Source organism: Phaenicophaeus curvirostris, chromosome 1, assembly GCF_032191515.1.
Source record: "Phaenicophaeus curvirostris isolate KB17595 chromosome 1, BPBGC_Pcur_1.0, whole genome shotgun sequence".
Classification (NCBI taxonomy): domain Eukaryota; kingdom Metazoa; phylum Chordata; class Aves; order Cuculiformes; family Cuculidae; genus Phaenicophaeus; species Phaenicophaeus curvirostris.
Genome location: NC_091392.1, coordinates 42,025,091 through 42,039,547, shown reverse-complemented (window position 1 = coordinate 42,039,547; position 14,457 = coordinate 42,025,091). Strand labels below are relative to the sequence as shown.

The following is a 14,457-nucleotide window of genomic DNA, read 5'->3' as shown; positions in this document are numbered from 1 at the left end:
TCCCTCTGGCAGAACAGAGTCTCATGGTGCCCTCAACTAACCCAAACTTGGTATAAGACAGAGACAGGAATGCGGAAGGTTCCTGAACCTGATCCCACCCATGCATGTGCGACGCTGCTCAGCAGTGAAAGTGACGGCTGGTGACTCGAAGGTCATCCCTGCCTCCGCTGTGCTCACCCTGCAACCCTGATTAAGGGACACACAGCCACAAGGAGCAGCCTTGGACAGAGCCTGACATTCCCTTCAAATATGCAAGTCACCTCAGTCCCCACGGCCACCACAGTGCCTTGTGCCTTCAGGGTCAGGCCCTGCTCTTATACTCACCACCAAGCTTGCTAAAGATCCCACTGACTTTGAACAGACTTACAGGAAAAATAAATCCCCCAAAACCCACACGTAACCTGGTCCACAGTGAAACAGAGAAGGAGGAACCACAAAACATACGATTCCTCTGTGAAGGTTGCAGTGTAGGGCCAAAACCAGTGGCCTGCAAGAAGGGTGCCCTGCATTCAGGTTTCCCCAACAGGTCCTCTTCACCTTCTCTGGGTAGAAAGAGGAATTTGTGCATTTGTTGGGGATTCCGGGACGCCGGGCAGACTGCTGCGCTCATGCCAGTGTGACACGTTACAGACCTGACGCGTGGTAGAGTTAAGCGGTGCAGTCAGGAGGAGGAGACGGCAACCTGCCATCCCATCTGGGACTGGGATCTGCCCCTGGCAATGTGGGAGCCCTGTCCTGGGTCTAAAAGCACCAACATATCTCGCCTGAGGAACACGGTACCTTGGTCAAGCACCAGTAGCCGGCTGCAAAACATCTAAACATCCAACCATTCCTATCAAACACTAAACCATGCCCCTCAGCGCCTCGTTGAGGCGCTGAGGGGCATGGTTTAGTGTTTAATAGGAATAGTTGGACTTGATGATCCAGTGGGTCTTTCCCAACCTGGTGATTCTGTGATTTCCCTGCAGTCCAGCTACAAGGTGAAAGCAATGACACAGAAAGCAGGAATAGGACAAAAAAAGGGAGAGAAAACAGGACCAAGAGACAGAGCAGTGCCGCACCAGCAGGGACTTGGTGAGAAAGGTTTCTGGGGAGCAAGGCAGAGGCAGCTTTCAGGAACCTACAGCATCCTCCAGGTCCACTAACACCAGATAATTGTGCCCCGGGGAGCTACAAGCAAAACATTTCCCTGGAGGGGATCCTTGAGCTCCTCCTGAGCATGAAGTTGTGATGAGTGTCACCAGTGTGGTCACACAGCCCAGTGTAACTTCCAGGAACAGGGGGGCAATGTGAGGGAGATCAAGGGCCAAAGGGGAGATGTGGTTTTGCAGCCCATGAAGACCCAGGAGGAGAGAGGAGCAAGACTCATGACAGGTGCACTGGAGAACCTGCCTCCCTAAAGGTGACCACGTAAACCAAACACGTGGGATGAGATGGGGTGCAAAAGCGAGTTTGGAGAGCACTGTTGAGTAGGTACCTCCATCGGCATTAGGAACCATGTTTGGCCCATGCTGGCCCTCTCCGAAAACATCTCTGGCAGCAGAATGGAAAGCTGAGCTCTGGGAAGAAGGGGGACTTAGTCTGTTATGAATGCCCTGGGTAAGGTTCTACACTGACACATCTGTGACACCTAATGGCCAACGGAGTGGGAAGACTCTCAGGAAGCCTTCTGCCCACAAACTGCTCCAGAGGGTGCTCTGCTGGGATCCCCCAGTCACACCAGGCAAGGTCTGACTCAAGAACTTCTGCAGAACACAGAAAATAAACCACAGAAGTGGTTCTGCCCCTGTACTTGGCATTGGTGAGGCTACACCTCGAGTCCTGTGCTCAATTTTGGGTCCCTCACTACAAGAAGGACATTGAGGTCCTGGAGCGTGTCCAGAGAAGAGCAACAAAACTGGTGAAGGGGCTGGAGAACAGGCCTTATGAGGAGAGGCTGAGAGAGCTGGGGTTGTTTAGCCTAGAGGAGGCTGAGGGGAGACCTCATTGCTCTTTACAACTGCCTGAAAAGAGGTTGTGGAGAGGTGGGTGTTGGTCTCTTCTCCCAGGTGACAGGTGATAGGATGAAAGGAAATGGCCTTAACCTGCATCAGGGGAAATTTAGATTGTACATCAGGACAAATCACTGAAGGGTCATTGGGCATTGGCACGGGCTGCCCAGAGAGGTGGTGGAGTCCCCATTCCTGGAGGTACTTAAAAGGCAGGTAGATGAGGTGCTCTGGGATGTGGTTTTGTAGTGGACGGTATGGTTGATGATTTCAAAGGTCTTTTCCAACCTAATGATTCTATGATTCTATGAACTGGCACAGTACGGCACTGAGGTGAAGGATGCACTGACCCTCTCTGTGGGTCACAAAGCTGAAACAAGCTGGGGTTGTAGCTACCCTTTCCTACCACAGGCTTGGAGCGAACGGCCTTCCTGGTCCCCTCTTGCCTTGGAGCAGCTCCAAGGAGAGTGCCTGAGGCCTCAGAAGCTCCAGCCTCCCCGGGCCAAAGTGCAAGGGGGAGAGAAAGGTGAGACGTTTCCTCAAGCGTTAATAGAGCAAAAAAAGAAGAGGAGAGGGAGCAAGGGATGGATGCTCACACACTCGCGACTGGCCCTTTCAAATGCTTTCTGACCATGAAAGCATCTGCATCGCTGGCCTCCACAGCCCAAACTACCAAGAGAGAAGCTTTTTCTGTAGGTGAGGAAGTCCCACAAGCCCCAGCTGTAGATGGGGAACACTGAAGGGCTGCTCAGCGAAGGCTCCCTCCTGCACATGTACCCGTACTCACGCGTTACATCATTACCAGCTCTGGAAAGTGGCTGTTTTCAGTCTACCCTGAGCAGATTCCTCAAATGAAGGTGCTTTTCCTGGTGGGGGGGAGAGGGTGGGGCCGGGGCAGGGTTGTGGGGATCTGGCTGTCAGCACTCGTTTGCTCTCTCTGGAAAGAAGATTTCACGGCATCGCTGGACCGTGTCCTGGGGGGACTGGACGCTGTGTCCCACTGTGCGGGGATCATCATAGATTTCATAATCGTTCCCTCCCTGCAGGGGCATAGAAAATAGGGAAAGCATTAGCATGGTCTCACCAGGGCATCCTCATCCGTGAATGCCGCATCTTGCTCTGTCCTGTGAGGTGCTGGGGTGGCAGCCAGCAGTTGGGCAGCAGGGACCCGCTGGGAAGCAGCTACCAGGGCTTTGATGGCCCCGGGAAGCAGAAGAAGCTGGGCTGGGAGCCCTGCTCCCTCCCTCTTGCCTCCCCTCTTCAGTGCCAAGGGAGGAGTGTAGAAAGGATGAAGAAGGTCCAAGACCAGCAAAGCCTGTCCTGGAGCCTCAGGTTAGCCCCTGCCCTGCCTGTGGAGGGGCTCACAAGAAGGTGGGGTGGGCATATCTGGGGGGCAGAGGTCGCAATCATCTGGAAAAAGCTGAGTGGGTGGCCAAGATGGTCTACAGCAGCAAGGAAGCACCATCCTCCACCACTCTAAAGGGAAGGCGAAGCTGTTCCTGCTGTTGCAAAGCCCCCTCCAAAGTTCTAGGGGCTCATGTTTTAGGTCTTGTGGGTTGTAAGAGTTGCTGCCCTGCTACCGAGGGTGCCGGGGGAGGGAAGTGGATGCTGAGCTGGACCTGCTCCCCAGTGCAGTGAATCCCCATGAGCTAGCAGGCCTGCTGCCATCAGGAGCCCACTTCAAACACGCGCTACATGAGAGCATCTCTCCCCCCAACACTGCCAGAGGTCTGCGTTGGCCACCGGCAGGGCCCAAGCAGTGGGACCTGTGACAGAGCAGCTCCACGCAGGAGCTGTGTGTGGGGTGAGCAGGGCATACTCACAGGGGTGGTCTCATTCCCAAAGAAGTGGATGGTGTCAAATCTCTCACTGTCAAGCACATTAAGGCAGTAACGCTTGTCCCATCCCTCTGGGAAGACGTCAAAGCTGATCATGCCACCTGCCAGCAGAAACGAGGGCATCAGGCAATGTTGGTGGGAGCTGGCAGGGTGTCCCTCCACCCCAGGATGCGCAGGAGGAGGGGAGAGGGCTGGATGGGTGCAGGGAGCCCCATTCAAACAGCAGCCAGGCACCTTGCCTTGATGTCCCTCTCCTGCACGTGGCTAGGATGGTAAGAGATGCTGTTCCTACAACAACAGATTGGGGTGACATCAGCACGGCTCCCCTGGCTGCCGGCAGGCACGCAAGCAGGAACCAGCAGGCTGCATGAGGGGATGCTGGGGTGTCCTAAGAGATACAGTGAGTTTGTTGAGGAAGATTTGGGGTTACACCTTGCAGAGAGCATCAACGTATTCTGTGTCCCAATGGGAGACAACATGCTTGGAGACTGGCACCAAGCTCTCTCCTAGGCTCCTGCTGGATGACACTGGCCCTTCTAAAACCTCTGGGGTCTCCTAGCACCCTGCACACGTAAAGCAAACAGCTCAGAGGTCCCAGCTGGCCATGCAGCAGGCCCCAAGCAGGGTCTGCACGTTGACCTTGCCATGGAGGTACCACAAACATGTTGACATGCTCAGGGCCTCTCAAAGCAAGAGTAAAGTGCAGGTTGTCAACATCTGGAGCGGCACCAAGGCAGATGGAGCAAACATACAGAGGTAAAGGATCTTGCCCAGAGAGCACACATACGCACGCACATGGAAACCCACAGCTGCCAAGGGTTAACACATTTCCTAGCCCTTGCTCTGAGACCAGACAGAGTTTACTTCAGCTGCTTTTTGAGAGTGGGCAGAGGCAGCACCTTCTCCATCCTCTCAAGCAGCCCTGCTGCATGCACAGGCTGCAGAGCCAGTGACTTGTCCCAGTGCCCAAGCAGGTGACATGTTCCTCCCAAAACGAAGCCTGTGACTTACAGCACGCTTATGCTTGAGTCTTGCTCATGGCCAAGAAGAATGAGGATTTGAGCTGGGATGTGCTTCTCCCCACCAGATCAGATCTCTGCTCCCACTGGTTTCAAGGCCTCTCCACCCCTGCTTCTCCAGGCAATCTACTCATCCACCAGAAATCCTCAAGTTCCATACTTTCCTTCTCCCTACATCATAACCCTGCCTCTCTTAGGATGGGGGTGAGTAAACAGGTACCCACAGGGATGATCCCTGCTGGAGGACAGACATCGATCCCTGGGGTTGTTAAAACGTTCACTGTCCTGATGCCATGCCTCTTTCCTGGCTGGTTGAGATGATCCCTTTGGTTTGGGGCTCCTAAACCAACCCTCCTCAGAGCCTAACAAGCTGGGGATGGAGCACATGTGTCCAGCTCAGGGTATAGGATTCACTACTAGATGATACAGACAGAGACAAGTGCCCTAAAAACTCAGGGATGGGGATGCCTCCATGCTTGCAGCAGGAGCCAGCATCAGAGCAAGAAATAAACTTGGTTTCCCTCATTAAAATCCTTCCTGGTTTTATATCCAAAGCCATCTCCCTGTGAAAAACACTGCACTCCACTGCATTCTGGCCTTTGAAACAGAGCTGGGCAACAAGAAGGAGCTTCTGATGCCAGCTGATTGGAAGGATTGCCAGAGGACTGGAAATCAAAGGGAGAATGGGTGGTATGGTGGAGAGTCAGCACTGTACCTCGCCGAGGCAAGGCATGGGCCTGGGGGGCAGCAGGGAGATCTCCAGCCACCTCAGAAGCTTGTGTCCTCCATAGCCTGGGACAATGCATGCAGAGACAGCTTGGCAGAAGAACTAATTCCAAGTGTCCCTGTTTTTGGATGCCTGACCTGAGTCACCCCTTGTTTTCTTTGTAGAGGAGCGGGCGGCCCAAAGCTCCCCCCATCTTCGTGCTTTTACAAAAGAGACCCAAGCTCTTCATGGCGGCTTCCCAAAGTCAGAGGAGAAAGGCCCATTGTTCTGCTTGTCTCCCATGCCTGTGAGGAGATGCCAGCAGGGAACGTTTTGTTCTCTGTTATGACAAACAACCCTAAAACTAACACCTAACCCTAATGCTAAAGCTTACCCCAAACCTGAACACAAACTCTAACCCTGACCCTAAAACCTAACTGTAACCCATAATCCCAAACACAACCCTAACCTTAAACCCTAACCCATAATGCTTAATCTCAAACTATAACCCTGAAACCTAACCCCTAACTGTAACCACAAACATTAACGCCTAACCCTAACCGCTCAGCCTGACCCTAAACCTAATCCTAACTTTTAACTCTAAGCCTAACCCTAACACCTAACCCTAAAACCTAAATCGTAACCCCAATTCCTAACCCCAATTCCAAACCCTAATCCTAATCCTAACCCCAAACTCTAAACCTAAACCACCCTTTGCCTGCACAGCCATACAACACCTTCTTATCTCACATGTCCCCACTGTTCTGTTTCAATCTCACCACTTTCACTCCTTCACTCTCCTCCCTGTCCCAGCCAGATCCTTGGGATTTCTCAAATTCCTCCTTTGTTTCACAGAATCAGAGAATCAGAGCATGGTTTGGGTTGGAAGGGACCTTAAAGATCTGTCAGTTCCAACCCCTCTGCCATGGGCAGGGGCACCTTGCACTGGATCAAAGTCTCATCCAGCCTGGCCTTGAACACCTCCAAGGATGGGGCTTCCATGCCTTCTCTGGGCAACCTGTTGCAGTGCCTCACCACCCTCACAGTAAAAAAATTTCTTCCTAATATCTAATCTAAATCTCCCCTCTTTCATCTGAAAACCATGACCCCTCATCTTAGCCTTGCACTCCCCGATAAAGGGCCTCTCCCCAGTTTTCCTGTAGCCCCCTTTCAGTACTGGAAGGTCGCTATAACGTCTCCCTGGAGCCTTCTCTTCTCCAGGCTTAATACCCCAGCTCTCAGCCTGTCCTCATCTTCGTGGCCTCCTCTGGACTCACTCTAATGGATCCATGTCCTTCCCGTGCTCAGGTTCCTTACCTTTGGCAAGCTGGCTGTAAGAGCACACCTCCACCCCAAGAAATGTCCCTGCAAGAGCCCATGGCATGGAGCTGCAAACTCTCTGCCTCTCAACACCTCTTCCTCCAGGAAAACCAAAAAATGTTTCCCTCACAGCCAACCCTCTCAACAACACCTGAGGGCTAAGATACATATGAAGCTCCTGTCTTGCTCACCCTACAGCATTCCTAGGGAGGTCTGCATGTGCCTGGAGCTCTGCTGGCCACCCCGCTGCTGACACTTGAGCCAGAACAGACCTCTAGAGCAGGAGTAGGCTCCACAGAGCTAAATAGAATTAAGGCAGGGATTTCTTAATGGGACAGAAACCCACCTGTCTGGCTGGTTCCCAGGGAGGCAAATCTCTTTATTCTCTGCCGTTGCCCTACTGCAGATGTGAACGTGATGCCCCAGTGATGATTCTCCAAGAACAGGAGCTCCCTGTGCTCTTCCTGGGGGTCTGCAGGAGCACAGCTCCCTTTGTCACCCCACCAGGCCACCGGAGGGAACAGCCTGAATTCCCACTCCCCTTCCCAGCACTTTGTAGGAAACATGATAAGAGGCCAGGAAAAAGCCAGAGAAGCCTCCTTTGCTCACCTCGAGAGAAACGCAGGCCTTTGCCAGCAAACTCCCTCTGCAAGGCTGCCACAAACTTCTCTCGGATCCGCTCTTTCTGTGGAGAAGAAAGAAAGGGAAGGAAGGAGGGTTTGAATAATTCAGTATTGACAGTCTACCAGAATCCACCATAAGCTCTCTGCTGAGCTATTCTGGCTTATTGCTTTGCACCCTTCCCACCATCCCCGATCTCCAATGTAACAGCACTTAAGAGCTTTCAACAGTCCTGCCCGGTGCCTGTGTGAAAGACCACCAGCTCAGGACAGCTCCAGCAAGCTCCCGGGAAAAGCATATCCCATCCATTCCTTGGCAATGAAATGCAACTGCTTCAGTTTCCTAGAAGCCCAGTTCATAACTCAAAGCCTCCAGCTTTGCTTAAAAAGTCCTGCAAGGTCTTGAATCATAGAATCACAGAGTCACCAGGTTGGAAAAGACCTCTGAGATCATCGAGTCCAACCATACCTGTCTACCACTAAACCATATCCTTTAGTACCTCATCTACCTACCTTTTAAACACATCTAGGGATGGGGACTCAACCACCTCCCTGGGCAGCCTCTGCCAGCACCTGAGAACCGTTTTGGTGAAGAAATTTCTCCTAATGTACAATCTAAACTTCCCCTGATGCAGGTTAAGGCCATTTCCTTTCGTCCTATCACCTGTTACTTGGGAGAAGAGATCAGCACCCTCCTCTCCACAACCTCCTCTCAGGTAGTTGTAGAGAGCAATAAGGTCTCCCCTCAGCCTCCTCTTCTCCAGGCTAAACAACCCCAGCTCTCTCAGCCGCTCCTCATAAGGCCTGTTCTCCAGCCCCCTCACTAGCTTCGTTGCTCTTCTCTGGACTCGCTCCAGAGCCTCCACATCCTTCTTGTGGTGAGGGGCCCAGAACTGAACACAGGATTCGAGGAGCGGTCTCACCAGTGCCGAGTACAGAGGGAGAATAACCTCCCTGGACCTGCTGGTCACGCCGTTTCTGATACAAGCCAAGATGCCATTGGCCTTCTTGGCCCCCTGGGCACACTGCTGGTTCATGTTCAGTCAATGTCAACCAACACCCCCAGGTCCTTCTCTGCCAGGCAGTTTTCTAGCCACTCTTCCTCCAGCACTGCACAGAGTTATGTCCCAAGTTCAGGATCTGACATTTGGCCTTGTTAAACCTCATCCCATTGGTCTCAGTGCATTGATCCAATCTGCTCAGATCCCTCTGTAGAGCCTCCCTACGCTCAAGCAGATCAACACTTCCTCCCAGCATAGTGTCATCTGCAAACTTGGAAGGGGTACATTCAATCCTTCATCCAGGTCATTGATAAAGATATTAAGCAGGACTGGATCCAGCACTGAGCCCTGGGGACACCACTTGTGACCAGCCTCCAACTAGATTTAACTCCGTTTACAAATCTTTGGGTCTGGCCACCCACCCAGGAGAGGGTTTGCCTGTCCAGGCCAGTGCCAGCTAGTTTCCTTAGCAGAATGCTGTAAGAAACTGTGTCAAAGGCTTTACTGAAGTCCAAGTAGACTACGTCTGCAGTCTTTCCACTGTTTCAAGTCGAGAAAAGTCTCTCAACAGTAAGACTCTCCCCACCTGCCAGAAACTGCCTGGGGCATGAGCCAAGAGCTCCCAGAGACCTGCCCAGCAGATCCGCTGTGGCCCTCCCAGTCTGGAAAGCCCATTAGTTCCAGCTCTGTTGAGGCTGGGGAGTGGGAGAGAGAAGATTGCTGCTGGGCCAGCCTGGAGGGATGGCAGAAGTGTTACAGAAGTGCTGTATTTCCTAGGGCTTTCCCACAGCACAAGGAATCCTGCTGGCCACCCCATTGCATCTGTGGTCCCCAGTGGAGCAAAGTTCTTCCTTTCATCTATGTCTTTCGTTGGGTTTTCTGACCTGAAGTCCTGTTCCCACCTTGCTGCATGTGTTGGCCTGATGCACAGCTTGGAGCTGGGCTCCTTTCTCCTCAGAAAGGAGGGAAGCAAGTAAGACCTATGATCTGTGGTAGTGCAAAAACAACAAAAGGGAGGGTGAGCCCACGTCTGGCCCTTGTACCTTGTCCAGCTCGGAGAACTCGATTCGCTCCTCTGGTGTGCAGCTCCGTCCGATGGGGGAGATGTTCAGCATCCCATTGCGAAACTCAATGAAGGTTCCTCTGTGGGTGGGCAAGGGCACAAGGTTACTGGGGCAGGGGTAGAAAAACAGACCTTTCCAGGGAAACAGTTGCTCAGCGAGGCATGCAGATCTCTGCAGGGACACACGCGAGGACAGAAAGTGTGCCTACTCATAGGTACTTCACGCCAGGCAGAGACCAGGCATCAACAGATCTGCATAAGATCTCATAGTTTTATAAAATGAGACTGTAAAAGAAGAGGAATAAACAGTTTCTGTGTGCCCTTGGAACAGGCTGGAAGCAACAGGCTTATGTGAGATAACAGGAAACATTTTCTAGTGTTGTAATAATTGCAAGAGACAGTCATTTCCTAGGCTGGATAAACTACCTGACAGGACTGTGGCATCTCCACTCTGGAATGCTTTTAAGAAATGTCCTCTGAGGTGGGTTGGGTGGAGCTGGCAGTACCCTGAGGTGGTGGGATGGAACAGGTCAGTGTGACTCATTGCTGATGCCTGGAGGCAGGCTGATGAGCAATCAGGACCTCCTCTGGGACACAAATCAGCTTGGAATCGTGGGGTCTTTGTACCTCCCACTTGTTCACTGCATCTCTTATCTAAGCTTGCAGGAGCAGGACTCGCTGTCTACTTGCCACCCTCACCCTGCACTGGGATCACCACTGTGCGGCTTTTCCCATGGACTGGTTCAAAGGGCTAAGCCAGCAGAAAACTGCTCCCTTCTTTTCTCTTTGCAATAAACCCAGCCAGTTTTGTTGGCTTCTCACCTTGGAGTAGCTCACCGAGGGGTCAGACAGGTCCCAGCGATGGCAACAGCTTGGAAGCACTGGCAATTTAAATTTGAAATGAAACTCCTGTGGAAATGCAGCTGGAGCAGAGAGTTCCCCTTCCCAGTTCCGCCGAGGAACCCTGAGCTCATTAACACTCCAATGTCTACCTGAGGAGCCCTGAGCTCATTAACCCTCTGATGACACTCCCAGCCCTGTTTGCTATTTCTCTGTGGCAAAGCACTTCCCACGCTGAGCCTGGGGGAAAATCTCTCCACCTCCTGTCTCATTACGGGGAATAGACACACAAGCAGCCAGGCCTGCAGGCTGGAAGCAGCATCTCTGCAGGACAAGACTCAGGGAGATGTGGGTTAAAGTCCTTGCTTTATAAATCTCATAAGCCTAAATCCACGGAGACGCTTGGGAGTTGAAACTTCACTGGGTGTTGGGTAACCAGACAACAATGAGGCAACCAAACAGCCTTGAGTGTTCTGTGTCCCAGCCCAGGCTTCTGGGGGCTCGTTCAGCCTGCAGTCCTGTTGCAAGGAGCCACCTGTCCCCTCTCACCGGTCTTCATGTTGCCACGTGGTGACTCACATCAGGCAACTAACCTGGATTACTGTTTAGCAACTTTTTACCAGCTTAATTTCAAACAGACAGCTCACCTGCTTGTCTTCACCATGCAAACACAAGGGGAGAGTAGGAACAAACCGGCCGGAGCAAGAGGAGGGCAGAGCCACTGCTTTCGACAGCACTGGCTCACACCTGATTCAAGCGTTCGTGAAACCGTGGTCTGCAGGATGGTTTGACACTGCACGCAGAACCATTTACAGATTCACAGAATCACAGAATGACTGGGTTGGAAAAGACCCACTGGATCATCGAGTCCAACCATTCCTATCAATCACTAAACCAGCCCCTCAGCACCTCATCCACCCATCCTTTAAACACCTCCAGGGAAGGGGACTCCACCACCTCCCTGGGCAGCCTCTGCCAGGGACCAATGACCCTTTCCGTGAAATATTTTTTCCTAATGTCCAGCCTAAACCTCCCCTGGTGGAGCTTGAGGTCATTCCCTCTTGTCCTGTCCCCCGTTACTTGGGAGAAGAGGCCAGCACCCTCCTCTCCACAACCTCCTTCCAGGTAGTTGTAGAGAGCAATGAGGTCTCCCCTCAGCCTCCTCTTCTCCAGGCTAAACAACCCCAGCTCTCTCAGCCGCTCCTCGTAAGACCTGTTCTCCAGCCCCCTGTTCTCCAGCCCCCTCACCAGCTTCGTTGCTCTTCTCTGGACTCTCTCCAGAGCCTCAACATCCTTCTTGTGGTGAGGGGCCCAGAACTGAACACAGGATTCGAGGAGCGATCTCACCAGTGCCGAGTACAGAGGGAGGATAACCTCCCTGGACCTGCTGGTCACACTGTTTCTGATACAAGCCAAGATGCCACTGGCCTTCTTGGCCACCTGGGCACACTGCTGGCTCATGTTCAGTCGCTGTGAACCAACACCCCCAGGTCCTTCTCCTCCAGGCAGCTTTCCAGCCACTTTTCCCCTAGTCTGTAGCTCTGCACAGGGTTGTTGTGCCCCAAGTGCAGGACCTGGCATTTGGCCTTGTTAAACCTCATGCCATTGGTCTCAGCCCAGTGGTCCAGCCTGTTCAGATCCCTTTGCAGAGCCTCCCTACCCTCCAGCAGATCCACGCTTCCACTCAGCTTAGTGTCATCTACAAACTTGCTAAGGGTGCACTCAATGCCTTCATCCAAGTTAACCGCAGACAGTGTCTGAAAGAGGTCCTCCTGCTCTCCCCTCCCACCTTCATGCCATCTGCTGCCTCTCTCTCCTTTCTGTGGTAACAGACCGAGAGGACCCCCTTCTTTCTTGGCAGTGGCCTAGTCTTCCTCCAGAGAAGATGCACCAACCAAGCGCACTCTGTGGCCACTGCATCTCATGGAGGGAAGCAGAAAGGAACACACGATCAGGGGCAGAGCAGGACCAGCCCTTTTCCCAGTGGTGTCAAGCAACGCTGGGTGAGGAACAGCATAAAACTGCGCTCAGATGCTGGACCTCCCATCTTAAGAGCCATTGTTAGCCTGTTTGGAAACATACAACCAATGATGCCCGATGACCTTACCAGTGACAAGCTGGTACCATTGTCCTAAATGGGATGCATGCAGTGGCCACCCTGCTTCCCAGGGAAGAAAATTTGAGGGGCAAAAGAGCAGATATTATGCTAAAAAATAGTGCAGACCCTCCAGAGCAAAATTCCTCTTCCGTTATTCACCCACACTGCCCAGCTCAGCGGGACAGTGATCCTATGCAGGTCCTCTAGATGCTAAGATAAAACCTGGAGCAAGATAAGCTCAAAAGCTCACCTGCTCTTAGGAGAGCTCTGGAGCCCAGAACTCCCTAGAAATTAGTGATATGATTGCCATTACCGTTTCTTGGGCAGCTTCAGCAGCGCCATGTAGTTGAGACAGAAGTTTATTAGATCCTGCAGCAGCTCTTCTCCTAGGTGGTCCTGAATGGCCTGCAGGAGGAGAAGGGGGAGTGAGAAAGAAGGCTGACATCCCATGAAGCCCACCCAAGGACATGACTCAGAGAAGTGAAGCATTCAAATGCGGCATTTGGGGAGGGGTGGAGAGGGGGGAAGGGGAAGGGGAAGGGGAAGGGGAAGGGGAAGGGGAAGGGGAAAGGGGAAGGGGAAGGGGGAAGGGGAAGGGGGAAGGGGAAGGGGAAGGGGAAGGGGAAGGGGAAGGGGAAGGGGAAGGGGAAGGGGAAGGGGAAGGGGAAGGGGGAAGGGGGAAGGGGAAAGGGGAAGGAAATCTGCCAATCTGCCAGGACCAGTTGCTGCTCCCTATGGCACACAGGGCACAAAGGCTGCATGGGGATGGGGAAGGAGAACTGTGCCTGCAAGAAGAGTTGGACCTACCTGCTTGGAAACCAGCCGCCCGTTCCTGTATTGCACGGTGCCATTCTCCGCGAAGACGTAGTCAAACTTCTCGATGACTGAGGGTGGAGGAACAAGAGAGGAAACATGAGTAAAAGGGGCCGAAAGGACTCGGTTCAGGATCGAGCGGGCCGCTCTCCCAGCTCCTTAGCAGCGCGCTTCCCACATCTCCCACGCTCTGCAAAGGGCCACCGACCCTCCTTGCTCTCAGCAAAGCGAGTGAGGAGATTATCTTCTGCTCACAGGAGGGGAACTGACGCATGTACGCAGAGGGACACGACCTGACAGAGGTCACGGGCTGAATCGGTAGCTGGACAAAGATAAGGGCACCAAAATGTCAGTCTTTCCAACAGGCACGTGTTACTCTGCGCGCTCCCTGCTGCTCTCCCGGCTCCCAGGGCGAGGCAGTAACCGGTTATCTAACTCCAGCCCCTTCTGCAGCGCGGGCACAGGGCATGTTCTCGGCCGGGATTTTCTCGGCTTTTCTCTTTGCTCGGTTTTTCTCTTTTTCTTGGCTCGCAGGGCAGCCGAACGCCGCGGGGGGGAGGCAGCCACAGCCCCATCGCGAACCCGACGAGGAGCAGCAGGGAGGGGAAAAGAAAAAAAAAAAACCCAAACACCTTCACGGGGCTCCTGGCCGGGGTGGGAGGTTGTCAGAGCCCAGAAGGAGCTCATCCCGGTGAGGGATGCAGGAGCATCCTTGCATGGGAGGGACGGCATGGGGCCGGGGGGCACCTCGGCATCTCTTTCTCGCCTCCCTCGGCAGGTTTCTCACCTCCCTCGGCTGCTCTTTCTCACCTTCGTCGCCTTCCCCGAGCTGCTCGGCGATCTTGGCGTAGTCGGAGCCCCCCACCACGCCGATGTGCACCCTCTGGCGGAGCTCCCGCAGGAAGGCGTCCACCTCGGGCTCGATTTTCTGCCGGGGGGAAGGGGAGGGGGATACCCGCGGCTGAGGCTGCGGCTCCCCTCGCTTCTCCTCTCCCTCCCCGTCCTCCCACCCACCCTGGTACCTGCCGGGCCGCCGTCAGGGTCCCATCCACGTCGAAAAGGCAAAGCACCTTGCCCCGAGCCGCCGCCATCGCCGCGGCTGCTGCGAGCGAGGGGCGGGACCGGGATGGGGCGGGGGGGACACACACGGG

The 14,457-nt window shown here is 53.6% G+C and overlaps 1 protein-coding gene across 1 annotated transcript; it reads right to left on the bottom strand.

Moving 5' to 3' along the window:
• Nucleotides 1–901: 901 nt before the first annotated feature.
• Nucleotides 902–14,457, bottom strand: PMM1 (phosphomannomutase 1). The gene is made up of 8 exons (XM_069854415.1): nt 14,329–14,457; nt 14,117–14,234; nt 13,301–13,377; nt 12,807–12,898; nt 9,536–9,635; nt 7,481–7,556; nt 3,812–3,927; nt 902–3,028 (listed from the first exon to the last, which is right to left on the bottom strand). The coding sequence occupies exons 1-8, from the start codon at nt 14,395–14,397 to the stop codon at nt 2,906–2,908; spliced, it is 771 nt and encodes a 256-aa protein (XP_069710516.1). The 5' UTR covers nt 14,398–14,457; the 3' UTR covers nt 902–2,905.

What these genes read in the sequence shown, in the direction of transcription:
- PMM1 (XM_069854415.1), bottom strand. Translation starts at nt 14,397, where the DNA reads ATGGCGGCGGCTCGGGGCAAGGTGCTTTGCCTTTTCGACGTGGATGGG. An exon ending in CCCTGACGGCGGCCCGGCAG is followed by an intron (nt 14,235 to 14,328) that starts GTACCAGGGTGG and finishes TCCCCCCGGCAG; the next exon opens with AAAATCGAGCCCGAGGTGGA. An exon ending in GGCGGCTGGTTTCCAAGCAG is followed by an intron (nt 12,899 to 13,300) that starts GTAGGTCCAACT and finishes CTCCTCCTGCAG; the next exon opens with GCCATTCAGGACCACCTAGG.